The following is a 16,726-nucleotide window of genomic DNA, read 5'->3' on the forward strand; positions in this document are numbered from 1 at the left end:
AGGGATCTGGAGGTCTGGGTCTCGCGCGCGCCAGCCACTGCGCGCGTGCGCAATGGCCCTGGGCGCGCGGCGGCCCTCGGCGCCCCGCCCCACCAGCGCTCGCTTCCAGTAGCAGAGGGAGGCCGAGGAGCTGTGCGTGTTGGGCTCGGCTGACCGTTGGCCCCTCAGCCGACACTCAAGCACAGCTCCCTCGCCGCCCCTCACCTCCTCTCCTCCCCGGCTCCGGTTCCAACACCTTAACTCCGAGCCGGGGAGGGGGGGAGGATCCCTCCAGGGTGACGCCCCGGGACCTCCCGCTAGCCTAGAGCCGGCCCTCCCCAGGGGCGTGAGGAGGGGCGGGGCTGTGGACTTAAGACTCAGGCCCTGGGCAGTCTCCTGTCGTTCTGGAGCAAGCCCGCTAGTCATACAGTAAGGGAGTCATGTCGGCGCAGCCGGGGATCTGGCCCCAGGTCCGGGACACCTGCACCTCTCTGGGGCTTATGTTGTCGATCGTGCTGTTCGTGGGTCTGGGCCGCGTGATTGCTCGGCAGCAGCTGCACAGGCCCCTGGCCCACGCCTTCGCTTTGGAGTTTCTGGCCACCTTCCAGCTCTGCTGCTGCACCCACGAGCTACAACTGCTTAGCGCGCAGGACTCCGCGCACCCCACCTGGACGCTGACGCTAATCTACTTCTTTTCGTTGGTGCATGGCCTGACTCTGGTGGGCACTTCCGGCAATCCGTGCGGCGTGATGATGCAGATGATGCTGGGGGGAATGTCCCCCGAGATGGGTGCAGTGAGGCTGTCCTCTCAGCTAGTTAGCGCTCTGTGCAGCAGGTACTGTGTAAGCGCCCTGTGGAACCTGGGTCTGACCAAGTATCACTTCAGCGAGAGGAACTTGGCTTGCAAGAATCCCATCGATTCCGATTTACCCCAAGCGATCATCACAGAGGCCATCTGCTCCTTTATCTTCCACAGCGCTCTACTGCAGTTCCAGGAGGTCCGAACCAAGCTTCGTATCCACCTGCTGGCTGCACTCATCACCTTTTTGGCCTACGCAGGTTTGTCATTTCCCATAAAACACTTGGCACATCTGGACTTCTATGATCTGAGGCTCTTAAGTTCTTTACCAAGATACATCCGAAACCCCACACCGCTGTGATGTAAATATTGGTATCCCTCAGCCCTTTTATTCTAACCATTTTGCAACCCATTCTTAACCAACAAGGCTGAGGTCTTTTATTTAGTGTTTTCAAACACACAGAGAAAGGGGCCACCTCTTGTGCTGAAATTTGGGATCCTGTTAGATACTGCCATGGGTTCAAATATCTTAGAAAGGGATTGTTTTAGCGTTAGAGAGGAAAGACAACTTATCAGTTACCTCTTTGATATTGTAAAGTAGTTTAGATGGTTTCTGACACTCATTGAAAAATGATCCCGGGTCTAAAAAGTTCCTTCCTTTATAAAGCACAAGGCACATGATTGGTTAGTAGTTAAGATTGGGGAGTAGAAATTCTGTAGTTCCATTTTCTAGTCTTTTTTTTTTTTTTTGACAAATTACTTACTCTTTTCTTTTTTTTTTTAATTTTTTTTTTAGTTGTCATGGACCTTTATTTTATTTATTAATATGTCGTGTTGAGAATCAAACCCAGTGCCTCACACGTTAGGCAAGCTCTCTGCCACCAAGCCACAACCCCAGCTCCACTCATTTCTTATTTCTTTAATAATTCGTCTTGAGTTATAAATGAACTTTTAATTGGTCTATCAAGAAAGTTGTGTCTTAAAATTAAAACTTGATTGAAACTAAGGATGCTTAAAAAAAATTCATTTATTTAATGTGGTGCGGAGGATGGAACTCAGTGCCTTGCATGTGCTACCAAAGCATTTAGCTAGCACTCATGAGGCCCTGCACACAATCCTCTATGCCCCCATTCCCAAATGATTCCCACAGAATACCTTTACTGGGACCATATCTGAATTACAAAATGTTTTGGAGGCATGAATATAACAAAGGAAATTTATAATAGTCATCTTTCTTCTGCCCATTAAAGTGAAACTTAGAATTAGAAACAAACCTCAAAATAAGGGCTCCTAAATGTGTTTGACCTTATAGGGTAAAAATGAAAGACTTCCCAATCCATATTCCCTTCTTTAGGCATAGTTCCATTTTTTAGTATACACAGATGAAAACAAATGTTCCAGGAGAGAGGGAAGAGCATATGTATAACTGGAGGGTTCATGAATAGTTGCTCATTTATTCAAGTTTTAGATTTTAGCTAAATCAGAAATATCCACTATGTATGAACTGAACTGTCTATGGTTAAAAAAAAAATTCTGCTGAGTGTGGCAGCATATGCTCTGATTCCAGTTACTCAGGAAGCTCAGACAGGAGGATCACAACAAGTTCAAGGCCTGCTTGAGCAATTTGGCAAAACCCTATTTTCTAGTCTCAAAGTAAAATAATTTGAAAAGGTCTAGAGATGTAGTTCAGTGAGGCTCGGTACCAGGGAAAACAAAAAACAGTGACCCCGCCCCCCCCCAAAAAGTAGTTACACCACAGTTTAATCTTTTTTTTTTTTTTTTTTTTTTTTAAGAGAGAGTGAGAGAGGAGAGAGAGAAAGAGAGAGAGAGAATTTTCAATATTTATTTTTTAGTTCTCGGCAGACACAACATCTTTGTTGGTATGTGGTGCTGAGGATCGAACCTGGGCCGCACGCATGCCAGGCCAGCGCGCTACCGCTTGAGCCACATATCCAGCCCACAGTTTAATCTTTTACAGTAAAATATTTTTAAAATAAAACATTGACAATTGGATCTTTCTCCAACTATGTCCCTCCTCTCTCTGTTGATTATCCTCAAGTTGGTATTCTATTTTATACTTTTAATATAGTTGTGATCATAAATAATTCTGCATATATTTATGTTATAGAGATTTTGATAATATTTGAAGTTATAGATTAATATAAGGAAAACTAGTGGAAGGAGTATGTACAAGATCAATTTAAGGGATCTAAAACACTGTTCCTTTTTATTGAAATGTGGGAACTAATTAATGGAAGAGGGGGAGAGAGTAAAAGGGTTGCTAAAACAGTGGTTTTCAACATTCTTCCTGCATTGGAATGACCTGGGGAGCTTTTAAAATATACCCATTCTGGGTTCAGAGATTAAAATGTAATTGCTCTGGGAAGGCGCCTAGGCAGTGGTATAATTTAATTTAACTTTTTTGGTACCAGGGATTGAACCCAGGGATGTTCTATCACTGAGTCACATCCCCAGCAGTTTTTTATTTCTTATTTTGAGACAGGTTCTCATTAGGTTCTTGCTAGTTGCTGAGGCTGGCTTTGAACCTGCAATCCTCTGCCTCAGCTTCCCAAACAGCTGGGATTATAGGCATATGCCACTATGCCTGGAAGCAGTGATATATTTTAAAGTTCCCCAGGTGATTCCTTTCAAAGCCAAGGTTGAAAACCACTGTCCTAAGAATCTAGGCCTGTGTAGTCCAATTCAGAAGCCACTAGCCTCCTGTGGCTATTTAAATGAAGGAAAAATAAAGATTTGAGTTCCTTACTGGCAGTAGGCACATTTCAAGTGTAATGTACTGTAATTAGTGGCTACAGTCTTAGTGCTGGAGAGTGCAGGGGTAAAACCAAATAGAAAAATCACAATCTATGATAATCTTCCTTTCATTTTCTTTTCTACCAATATAGGACAGATAAGAGTATTCATTGGGTGCTTAGTATAGGCTAAAGCATCTTGCTAGGAAATTTATATGAGTAATCATAGTTAATCCTTACCAAAAGCCATTGATGAATACATTATTTCCATTTTAAGCAAAGTGAGTGGGGCTCAGAAGTTAAATGATCATCTCAATTTACACAGCAAGCATACACACAAACCATGCCTCAAACTGACACTAAAGTACCTACCTAATTTTATTATCAGCATTCCTACAGAGTGCTCCTCATGAGTTCTAAAAACATACAGTTGAATACAGTTGGCTCTAAAAAGGAATAAAGTTCTGACAGATACAATATGAACTTTGAAAATATTTTGTTAAGCCAGACACATTGCACAACGTAATCCCAAGAACTCAGGAGGCTGAGGCAGGAGGATCAAAAGTTGGAAGCAATCTAGTGAGACACAGTCTCAAAAATGAAAAAAACATGAGGTAAGGTGGGGGAACTGGTAGGGTGTCTCTGTGTTCAAGTCCCACTAATTCATTTTTTAAAAATTCTAGTTGGACATGATGGGGCAATTTAGGAGGCACTAAACAAATCAGTGAGACCCTGTCCCAAAATAAAAAATAAAAAGAGTTGGGGATGTGTCTCAGTAATTAAGTGCCCCTGGGTTCAATCCCCAGTACCAAAAAGTAAAAATAAAGAAATTTTAAAAGTCCAGACCCCTCAAAAAGGACAAATATTTTATTACTTCACTACATGAAATAATCCAAAATAGGCAAATTCATAGAATCAGAAAGTAGAATATAGGTTACCAGGACTGAGGAAAAAGAAGAAATGGAAACTTATTATTAATGGGTACAGACTTCAGAGTGATAGAAAACTTTTTCTGGATGGAAAACTTCTGGAAAAAAGATAATACTGACAGTAGAACAACATTGTTGAATGTAAAAAACACTTGAGTGGCATATTTTATGTATCTTTTACCACAATTAAAAAATTTTTAATTACAAAAGGATTTTTATCAAATAAGTCTGGCAAACACTGGATTAAGCAGGTTTTTTTAAATTTTATGATCCCACAGAAACTTACTTTACTATGTTACCACTTTGTTCCAAATAGAATGGACTGTCTTGGGACTAGTTGAGTGTCTGTAGGGCCAGGCAAAAGCAAGGCTTTTGTAGGAAGAACAAGAACTTAAAAAGGAAAAGGAAAACAAAGGCAGGAGAAAAGTTGGCTAGATCACACATCATTATAAGTTACTTTGATTTAACTATTTTTTTTGGGGGGGCAGTTTCTAGGGATTGAACTCAGGGACACTCAACTATTGAGCCACATCCCCAGCCCTATTTTGTACTTTAGAGACAGCGTCTTACTGAGTTGGTAGTACCTTCCTTTTGCTGAGACTGACTTTGAACTTGCAATCCTCCTGCCTCAACTTCCTGAGCCACTGGGATTGTATCTTTTTTAAACTTGTAAAATGGGGTTGGGGATGTGGCTCAAGCGGTAGCACGCTTGCCTGGCATGCGTGCGGCCCAGGTTCGATCATCAGCACCACATACAAACAAGGATGTTGTGTCCGCCGAAAACTAAAAAATAAATATTAAAAAAAGATTCTCTCTCTCTCTCTTAAAAAAAAAAAAAAACACAAACTTGTAAAATACCACAAGTACAGGTTTGACAAAATTGCATGCTGGGAGATTTCTACTTGGACCTTGAAGGCACTCAGGATTCATGAATTTAGGTCATGTCAAAATGACTGATGATATATTTTAAGATTCAGAACAGAACTGCCGAGCAGCCTAGCCATAGGTTTCTAGGATTGTGTATTTATTGATTTAGCATTCTGAATTTATTTTTTGTAGTGCTGAGGATTCAACCTCTGGCTTTGCATATACTAAGCAAATGCTCTACCACTCAGCCAGCCCAGCAGTCAGAATTTTTATGTGCAGGTGAGGGCCACTGTTGTCATTACCACTTATGTAGTTACTGGCTTCCCTAATAAAATAAAATATATATAAAAAAAAAGAAAAAGCCTGGTGAGAACATATTAAAAAATATAAGCTTTTTTTTTTTTTTTTTTTAAATGGGGTCTTGCTATTATGCTGTCCAGGTTGATCTTAAGCTCCTGGGCTCAAGTGATCCTCTTACTTCAGTCTCCCAGATAGCTGGGACTTCAGACAGGTGTGTGCTGCCACACATGGCTCTTAAAATTATAAATTATTATTTCAGATTTCAAGAAATTCTTCCTTAATTTATATTTTTAGTTCAATAAACAGGGTGAGAAAAAATGCATTTATTTCTGTACATAATTAGATATTGAAAAAATGTTATTTTACACATGTAAGTTGTCTTTATTACTGCACCTGTTTTTTTTTTAATATTTATTTTTTAGTTTTCAGCGGACACAACATCTTTGTTTGTATGTGGTGCTGAGGATCAAACCCGGGCCGCACGCATGCCAGGCAAGCACGCTACCACTGGAGCCACATCCCTAGCCCCACTGCACCTGTTTTTTGTTTATAGAATTTAAAATTATTTACACTGTTTTCTGACATAGTACCTATCCTCATCTACCAGAAAGTAAGGTTTGAGTACAGAAACAACATTTGTTTTATTTTTCATAATGTAGAACTAGGACTTAGGATAGTATAATCTGGTACAAAGTGAACAGTTGAAATAATCTTTAGAGTAAATGAGTGAACTAGCAAATAGTTTGTTCAATAAAAAAGACTACATAGATAAAATACATATTTGGGCATTCCATATTTTATGTCCATGGCTTCCAATAAAAGTCTAATAAATTGTTTTAAGAAATTGTAGTATTTTTACTTCACTCCATTACTCCATGCAGGATTTTTGGTATCCTTCTAAGTCTTTTAAATGAGAAGGGAACTAAGTCCTTACGTACTTTCCCTCTAATATAATAACTATATGAAATAGTTTCCAAATAAAACTAACTTATGACCCCAGTATAATATAGTGGTCAAGCGTACAGGTTTAGAGTTGGTCTGTGTTCTTATGCCAGATACTTAATTTAGTCTCAGTTTGTTCATCTTTAAAATGAAGAATAATATGTCAAGAGTATGAGTCTGGGCTCGGTGGCCCATGCTTATAATCCCAGGCTGAGGCAGGAAGATTGCTAGCTCAGTCAGCCTCAGCAACTTAATGAGGCCCTATGCAAATCAATGAGACCTGTCTCTAAATAAAATATTAAAAAAAGGGCTGGGGATGTGGCTCAGTGGGTAAGCAATCCCTGGTACCAAAAATAAATAAATAAATAAAAAAGGAATATTATTTATATTCTTAGCACAATACATGGCATTTACTACTAATTTGTCACAGGCTTCCAGTCTAAGTTCATCATTGTTGCATAATCAATATTTTTGTTGGTATAAGTTCAGGAAAGTGTAGTCTTTAAAACTTTTATATTGAAAGTTAACTTATTTGCAAATAAGTCAATTTTTTGGTATACAAATCCCCAGGTGCTCCCCACAATCTCTGAAACAGTTCAGTATCATTCTCCCATGTCTATAATAACTAGTCTTAAAAGAGCTACCAAGTTTAAGTAGTAAATTAGCATATCTGTGAGCCAGCAGTAAAAACTGGAGTGTCTAGAGCATTTGCCCAATATAACAGGAGGCAGAGACCACATCCAGGGAAAGCAGTCTTGTCATTAAAAAGGTATTTTCAGTTCTGGATGATGTTTTATCATGGTCTTTGCTCTAATTACAAGCTGATCAAATAACTTCTGGTGATAGATTTGGCCTTCCAGGGGGCATTTACCAGGAAATGAGTGCCCTGGAGAAGGAAGACAAATATTTTGGTTACTGGAAAGGGCTAGCTTCCATTATAAATTAGTAAATTTATGTCCATGGCTTCCAATATAAGTGACCTTCTGGCTTATACATGAGTTTTATGTGATTTTTAACTAGTATCCTTCTGTTACAGAGAATTTGATTCCCCTCAGGAACATTGAGAAACATTAGTGCCTACAATTGCCAGATTTGAGACCTCACCTTTGGATATGGTGATTTCATAAGCTTATAGTGACCTCTAAAATTCTGCTGGATCTCTTGGTGATAACTATATCATCTCCCCTTCAAATGTCAATGAATAGTAACCTATTTGCTAAAGCCACTTTCTGATAGTTCTGTGTCTGCTGGTTTTTTATAAAAAACTAATAAAACACTGAAGTGCTTTTGACTGCCATCCTCCATGTCTGTCCCTCCTTTTCTACCGTCTCTTTCCATCAGTTAATCAATCCTTCTTTGTGTTGTGTGTATTATGTCCTTCTAAAGCTTTTTAAGTGCATTTATTATAGATATAATCTATGAAACATTATATATTATTATGTATGTGTTCATATTATCATAAAAAGTATCATACCTTTCTTCAGTCTACTTTTTTTGGTGGTTTGTTCAATGGAGATCTATGTCAGTAGGGAGATTTCTCTCATTATTTCAAAATGCTTTATGATATCCTAAAGTAATAATAAGCTTATTTAGCAATTTTTCTGTGAATAGATATTTAGGTTTTCTCCAGTTCCCAGTTCTTTGCTATTATAAATAATCAACCTTGAATATATCTTCTTGTACCAAGTACCAGTGTTTCTCCAGGTTTTCAACTGGGGAGGATTTTGTCCCCAGAGGACATTTGGGTTGATACAGTGTGGGGAGAAGAGAGTGCTACTAGCATCTACTGGGTAGGGTCTGGGGATGCCACTAAACATCTTACAGTACACAGGACAGACCCTCACAACAAAAGAATTATCCAGTAAAACAGCAAAGCCCATGCCACATTTGGGGCTTTTGTTGACACAGAATCCATACCTGATATGGATTTCTGTATGTTTAAACTATTGCTATGTAACAAACAATCCCATAACTTAAAGTAACAATTTATTACTTTTCACAGTTCTCTGGATTAGTTGGCCAAATCCCATGGCATCACTCATGCAGCTACATTCACCATATGGACAGTGGTGGAGCTGGAAAAGCCTAGGGACCCTCACGTGTGGCAGTTGGTGCTGTCATCTGGGTTGCCTTGGTTCCCATCCATGTGGCCCAGACCAGTTTACTTCTACGTCAGGGTATTGTTCTGAGAGCAAAAAAATAGAGGCCGATGGGCTTACCTGGAATTCACACAGCACCATCCCTGCCACATTCAGAATTCTGCTGCATTCTGTCAACCCAAGTTGCAAAGCCAGTCCCTATTCAAGAGAGGGGGAAATAGAATACCCCTTAGGGGGAGGAGCAGCTTCTACCAAGTCACACTGAACAGAACTGGTAAGGTAGAAGATAAGGAAGTGAAACAGTTCAAGTTTTTAGGGTGGTGTGATTATCATGTTTATCTTAGCCCTAAGAAAAAGTCTTCAGTATACCATGACCTACAGCTCTGAAGTAAACTAGTTATGAGGGCATTGGCTCACTTAGTCTATTTATGCTTTAGGAAGTCACTAATCATTGATGTTAACTCATATTATATTATAAAGATGGTGAGTTTTTTCTATCCATGGTATCTGGTACACAGGATTTTTTTTTTTTTTTTTTTTTTTGAGGGTGGTGGTAGTGTAGAATTGAACTGAAATGATCAGCTAAGCCTTGGCAGTTGCAGGTTTAACATTCCAGGATGTGACTGTTCAAGAATAATTCTGAAGGCCCATGAGGTGATGTCAGTATCATCATTGCTGAGGTTAAAAACCAACCAACCAACCAACAAACAAAAAAACCCCAAAAAACCACCCCGAATCATGAGGCTAGTATGCTAACAAAAACTCTTAGCCATCTAGTGAGCTTCATCTAGTGTTTAGTAGTTTGATCTCAGCCTAGCTTCTTTGTTCTCAGACTATCAATAGTGATATCTCATTAGTGAAATCTTATGAAAAGATCACCTTATTTTTTCAACATCCATTGTCAAAGTTTTATTGCAAAAAAGAAAAAAACACTATGAACATGGAGAGTACTCCCAAAAATAGAATTGCAAAAATCCCAAATCATTGATTGAAAGGGTCACTTAACTTAAATAATTTTACTTTTCTGAATGCTATGAAGACAGGCTCTAGTAGTATATGTCAGTATAAAACATGTAAAAGTCTCAGGATCTCTGTGGCTGAGTGAAGAGGCAGATGTGTGCATCTAAGCCTTCATCTGTAAGAACTACCAGCAGGGGCTGGGGATGTGGCTCAAGCGGTAGCGCACTCGCCTGGCATGCGTGCGACCCGGGTTCCATCCTCAGCACCACATACCAACAAAGATGTTGTGTCCGCCGAGAACTTAAAAATAAAATATCAAAAATTCTCTCTCTCTCTCTCTCTCTCCTCTCACTCTCTCTTTAAAAAAAAAAAAAAAAAAAAAAAAAGAACTACCAGCAGTGCCAGTCTTAGGGATGCTCTTACATTTGTATAACCATTTTATTGAGATGTACCATTCACGGTAACTTCTTAAGGACTCTTCTGACAAGAAAAAAATGGAAGAGATGATATTTTGGTCTATTTTTACTTTTTGTTTTCAATACAAAAGGTATGCTTATGCCCAAGAGGACCCTAGGATAGTATATCCATTTTTAATTGTATTTTCACTTTATTATTTTTCACTCATTCAAACTGATAAATGGGAAGAATGGCCAAATCTCCTATCTCATAAAAACTATAGGAACTTATAATAATAGAGCACATTAACTTTCAGTGTTCATTTTATAGTAAAGGCAGAGCACCAGGTTTAAACTCTTGATGTCCTTTGTCTTTTTTTTTTTTTTTTTACTTGGCATATTATAATCCATAATCTATTACACTTTATAATATGCCACTTGATTCTGCAAAGGAGAATCATAGAGTAAGACTACTTAAATATCTAAAGTAAAATAGTTACATTTAATAACCTATTTCTTTCTAGATACAAGAAAATGTAAGATACATTGTTTGGAATCACTTTGCTTAAAATGTATTACAGGAGGAAGTATAACAGGAGCTGTATTTAATCCAGCATTGGCACTTTCACTTCATTTCATGTGTTTTGATGAAGCTTTCCCTCAATTTTTTATAGTGTATTGGCTGGCTCCTTCTGTAGGTAAGCATATCTTTAATATGTCTGAAAGATTAGGATATTTTAAAATACGATATGAAATGCTGCTGTTACATGTCAATTTCCAAAGTCAGAATAGGCACAAAAAGGAAAAGGAAAAAGGAAGTTAAAATGTTTGAGATAAATGTCATTTAACTCATTTTGCAGAAGGGCATCTCATGAAACAATGAATAACTATAGTAAGTATGGTTTTAAAATTATTCACAAATTCAGCTAGGTGCAGTGGTACATACCTGTAGTCCCAGTGGCTCGGGAGGCTGAGGCTGGAAGACTGAAATTTTGAGACCAGCCTCAGCAATTTAGCAAGGCCTGAAGCAACTTAGAGAGACCATGTTTCAAAATAAAAAAAATAAAAAGGGCTGGGGATATGGAGGTATAGCTCAGTGGTCAAGCACCTCTGGTTTTAAACACTGGTATAAAAAAAAACCCACAAGTTCCATTCTTGTTATTTCTTTGGGGTTCAGATATATAAAAGTCTTCTATAAAGAGGAATCAAAGAACACAAAAAAACCATACAATTACTCTACTCATAATATGCATTTCTTATAATGAATAAGAGGATGTCCAGCCCTCCATTAATTCACTTTTTGTTCAGTTAGCATTTTCTGTTTCTTATTGCTGATATTCTGTTTTATTTCTAAAAAAAAAAAGGCACATGTAGAAGGGAACATTGGCTCCACACATATGTTTGAATAGCCTCATGTTTTTATTCCTCTTGTTCACTTCCCATTCCTTTATTTCACATTTGCTATCTACCATGCTTAGTAATATCTATAGGTACAAACTTAAATATCAGAGAAAAATCTGCATTTAAAAAGGCTAGTGATAGTTTTGTTTCCCCCCTCATTTTATAAATTGTGTTTGTAGTGTTTTCCAATAACTTCTTACAGGCAGGGGCATATGCCTATAATTCCAGTTATGGAGGAGGTGGAGGTAGGAGGATTGCAAGTTTGATGACAACCTGGGCAATTTAGCAAGCCCTGTCTCAAAATAAAAAATAAAGAAGGGGTGTTTTCCAGGCTGGGATTGTATCCCAGTGGTAGAATGCCCCAGGGTTCAAGCCCTAGCACTCCCTGCCCCCCACCAAAAAAAAAAAAAAAAAAAAAAAAAGTTAAAAGAGGTTACTAATTAGGCAGGAGAGTTTTTTGTTTTTGTTGTTTTTCTGGTACCAGGGATTAAACCCTGGGGCACTTAACCACCGAGCCACATCCATAGCCCTTTTTATTTTTGCTTTTGAGAGGGTATTGCTAAATTGCTTAAGGTCTCACTAAATTGCTGAGGCTGGCTTTGAACTTGTGATCCTCCTGCCTTAGCTTACCTTACCGAACCAATAGGATTACAGGTATGTGCCACCATGCCTGGCTGGTGATAGTTTTTATATGAAAAAATTCCCCCAATGTTTTATTTGAAACCAACATATATTCTTTAATATGTCAATTTAACATATTTGTTAGTGTGCTCCAACTACTTTTACTGTAGGCCCATGATGCAAAATTATTATTTCATATACTACTTGAAATAACATTTAAAAGGTCTTTCCAGAAGAATTTTAAAAGAAAAAAATCTGAAGTAATAATGTTCTCTGCAAAAGGACCTTGATTTTTTTCCCTTAAAACAGCCTTTCCAACTCAAAGCACTTTTTAAAAATCATTTTCGTTATAGATGGACACAACATCTTTATTTTTGTTTTTATGTGGTGCTGAAGATCGAACCCAGTATCTCACACGTGCAAGGCAAGCACTCTACTTCTGAGCCACAACACCAGCCCCAACTCAAAGCACTTAATGACTTCTTCCTAGAAGAGCATATAATAGGAAAAACTCTCATGATAGAAAAGAAAGGAAAAGTAATTCGCCACCTTTTGCAGACCAGAGTGGGAGAGTGAAGAAAGGGACTACATTCTCAAGTTTATATAGTCCAAATAGGAAGATAACACATTTTTTTGTGGCTCTTATCAAAACATTTTAAAGACACACTTACTTCAAAACTATTGAAACACCAAATTAAAAAATATATAAATGTTTACATGGAATCTCTTCTAAGTGGCATCAGAATCAAATTTTCTGTAATTATGTATGGCCCTATTTAGACTGTTGAAAATAAAGATTCTTCCTAAGCTGTCCTAAAAAAGACCCCTAGCTTTTCTCTTAGACCCAACATAAAATTTCTGTTGGAGTTTTTAGTTTAGAAACTCATGTTTCTATACTGAGATTTATGAATGAGAAACAAGATATCCTTCAATGAATGTGGGTAGAATACATATGTAAATAAATATACACATTTAGAAAAATTCTAAAATATTTTAGAATACTAAATTCAAGCTTGCCATTGAATTTTGTCATATATTAAAGTTGTATACTCACTGGAAATAAATGGATCCAGATGAAAAATAAGGTGTCTATCTTCTTCTTTCCTTTTTTAAAAAATATTTTTAGTTGTAAATGGACACAATACCTTTATTTTGTTTATTTAGTTTTTATGTGGTGCTGGGGACCAAACCCAGTGCCTCACATGTGCTAGGCAAGTGCTCTACCACTGAGCTACAATCCCAGCTCCTCAACCCCTTTTTAAAAAAAATTTGTTATTAGTGATTGAACCTGGAGGCACTCTTACCACTGAGCCACATCCCAACCTTTTTTATATTTTACTTTGAGATAGGGTCTCACTAAGTCGCTGAGGCTGGCCTCAAACCTGTGATCCTCTTGCTTCAGCCTCAAGTTACTAGGATTACAGGCAAGTGCCACCATGCCCAATTTCTTTTCCTTTTTTTATTTTTTTTTTCTTTTTTCTTTTTTTTTTTTTTAAATATTTATTTTTTAGTTCTCGGCGGACACAACATCTTTGTTGGTATGTGGTGCTGAGGATCGAACCCGGGCCGCACGCATGCCAGGCGAGCACACTACCGCTTGAGCCACATCCCCAGCCCCTCTTTTCCTTTTTTTAAAAAAATATTTTTATTTGTAGATGGACACAGTACCTTTATTTTATTTTTTATGTGGTGCTAAGGAGCAAACCCAGTGCCTCACATGTGCTAGGCAAGTGCTCTACCACTGAACTACAGCCCCACCCCCTTCTTGACTCACAGGGAGCAAATTATTCTTGGGATCCACAGTTCTTAATGTCTTTCTTGATTCTCATCACAGCAGAGATACTATAATTTCTCTAATGGCCTCCATCATCTTCCCAAATGAAAAATATTAGAAACGTGACTATAAGAATGTATACAAGGGGCTGAGGCTGTGGTTCAGCGGTAGTGCACTTGCCTGGCATGTATGAGGCATTGGGTTCGATTCTCAGCACTGTGTATGAATAAATAAAATAAAGATCTCTCAGCAACTAAAAAAAAAAAAAAAAAAATATATATATATATATATATATATATATATATAAATAAAAGAATGTATACAGGACTATTTTCTAGTTTTTACATTTCATACAATAAAAATTGGCCAGTTCTGTGTGCTTCTATGAAACTGCAGTTCCATTTTTGGAAAACATTTTAAATGTCATGTCTTATTTTCTAGCTTTGACTCTATAAAGAATTGACAAAATGTGTATCAATTAACATAAGGATCATATCTGATTCCTTTTCATTTGAAGACTTTGGTTGCAGACTCATCTTTTAAAAATATGTTAAGATATCGAAATACTAGCCAAGTCTTAAGGTTTTTTTTTATTGCCAAACAAGAATAAGATAATTTCAAATTTGCCTGTGACAAAACTAATTTTTAATCTAATTATAAGCTATCTACAGTTTAAAGTCTAAATATAGTAGGATTTTTAAAAACTGAAGAATTCCCTTTTAAGATAGCAATTTAAATTTTGTATACTCAATTGGATCCCTCTCCTCCCTGTTTCACATTGAAGCAAAGGCTATGTGCTAGATTTATCTAGTGTAACCTCAAAAGACTTTTAGGACTAGGGGGTAGCTCAGTGGTAAAGTGCTTGTCTAGCATGCACAGTATCCTAAGTTTGATTCCCAGCACCGCAAAAACAAATAAGCAAACTTAAAAAAAATTATATTTAAAAATTAGGCATTGACTGAAATTTTGCTTAAGTATTTTACTTGATAAATCTCTAAAAGCTATTAGTATATAAGACTGATGAGGGAAAAAAAAAAAGAGAGAAGCGAGAAAGTAAATATGATATACTGTTCTTATTTGAGCATTCCAGGTGAGAACCTGGCATACTTTCAGTTGCTTTATTCCCTGGGTACAACCCTGGGGCATGAAGGACTGTTGCCATTTTAGAGGTGCAGCTGAGGACCCAAGTCCAGACTTTTCCAGCAAGTCAGTAAGGGAACCAGAACTAATATTAATGTTTGGGTTTTGTTTGTCCTTTGAATTCACTATTTAGATCCTACTGGTTTTATCAAGTACATACTGTTTTTAAGTATTTGTGGTTGAAGAAAAATGTGAGAATATTAGTTTAAATGTATACTCAATTAGGGACTGACTTTCCTTTAAGATTGTTTTGTTTTTATTTTACCTTATTTTGTCTTTCAGGTATATTGTTGATGATTTTAATGTTCAGCTTTTTCCTTCCATGGCTGCATAACAACAATACAAAAAAGGAATAACTATTCCAAAAGACACAGACTAAGTTAAAAGACAGTCAAGCTGGATGTGCTAAACACTGGCTACACTGGATTCATCAATGTTTTAACTTCCTTTGAGGAAGCTGTCTTAAGTTTTCATCACTGGGACTTAAAAAAAAAAATTACTGTGAAAACGAGGTATCCTGTATTTCTCAGTTAAGACTTGTTCTTTTGAGTGATGTATTAAATGCTGCTAGAAAAGACTCATTCATTAAACCTCACATAAATCTCAAGTGATAATTATTAACTTAGAAGAAGATCAAATGAGTACAAAGTTGAGAAGTGGAGAGAAGGTGATAGTAGGATGAAAGAAATTGTATCAGTTGTTGCTGGAATGAACAGGGTTCTTAACCAAAGTATAAACAGTCTAGCTTACAGGACTGGAGAGAAGATACTTTCCAGTGACTACCTCACACAGTGATACCATCAATGGTATCATCTTCCAATAGGAAAATTGCTTTTGGAAGATTATATATCCATTAATTCTCAAGGGGTTTCCTAAATTTTAAACATATTCTAATATCTAAAATATGTTCTCTAAGTAGATGATCTCACTAACTTCAGGCAAGTTGTATTATAGAATTAAAAACTCACAGGAAGATGAGATTAAAGCTGTCCACCTTGGAATATACCTTACACCTACCAGGTGAAATAGGTACATGTATTTTTAATCTTTATTGTACAGATAAGGAAACTAAAACTAGATGGGTTTATAGTTTACCACTCTGTCCAAGGTCACATAGAGCCAAATACTGTCTTTACACTTTTACTTCAATCCAAAAACAATGCTCTGACATCTGCCATCCTTGTGACACAAGGAAAATTGAGCATTTTGAAGAATCATTAATTTCCTTATAATAATATTAAATGCAGGAATCAATTAGTATTTTTGAGGTTTAAAGAACCTTCAACTTTTCTGTATTGGAAGTCTTATTGTCTGAGATTGAATTTTCATTAAACATTCAGATCATAAAAGATTAGTGTTTCTCTTCAAAGGCAATTCAGTTAGAATTCAAAGTTTAAAAAAATGTGGTGAGATATGATCTGAGAAATAATCAATTAACAAGCACATGATAAATTGCCAGGTAATTTAAGTGCTGTTGGAGCTTAGCCTATAGTTGTAGACTGAATGGTGGCAGCTTGTTGCTGAGTCTACCTAACAGGCAGCTGGTTTGAAGATTAGTTTGTCTCTCTCTCTCTTTTTTTTTTTTTTTTTTTTTTAATATTTATTTTTTAGTTCTTGGCGGACACAACATCTTTGTTTGTATGTGGTGCTGAGGATCGAACCCGGGCCGCACGCATGCCAGGCGAGTGCGCTACCGCTTGAGCCACATCCCCAGCCCCTAGTTTGTCTCTTTAACTTAGAAAAATATATCCCATAGTAATACTTTAA

At 37.4% G+C, this 16,726-nt stretch overlaps 2 protein-coding genes across 2 annotated transcripts in view; one reads left to right on the plus strand and one right to left on the minus strand.

Moving 5' to 3' along the window:
- Clns1a (chloride nucleotide-sensitive channel 1A) overlaps positions 1 to 16,726 on the minus strand; it is a 54,308-nt gene that overhangs the window by 7,396 nt on the left and 30,186 nt on the right. The window lies entirely within an intron of this gene.
- Positions 153 to 15,545, plus strand: Aqp11 (aquaporin 11). Its single transcript, XM_026387286.2, has 3 exons — positions 153 to 1,038; positions 10,605 to 10,721; positions 15,242 to 15,545. The coding sequence occupies exons 1-3, from the start codon at positions 420 to 422 to the stop codon at positions 15,313 to 15,315; spliced, it is 810 nt and encodes a 269-aa protein (XP_026243071.1). The 5' UTR covers positions 153 to 419; the 3' UTR covers positions 15,316 to 15,545.

This window comes from Urocitellus parryii, chromosome 4 (assembly GCF_045843805.1).
Source record: "Urocitellus parryii isolate mUroPar1 chromosome 4, mUroPar1.hap1, whole genome shotgun sequence".
In the NCBI taxonomy this organism is placed as follows: domain Eukaryota; kingdom Metazoa; phylum Chordata; class Mammalia; order Rodentia; family Sciuridae; genus Urocitellus; species Urocitellus parryii.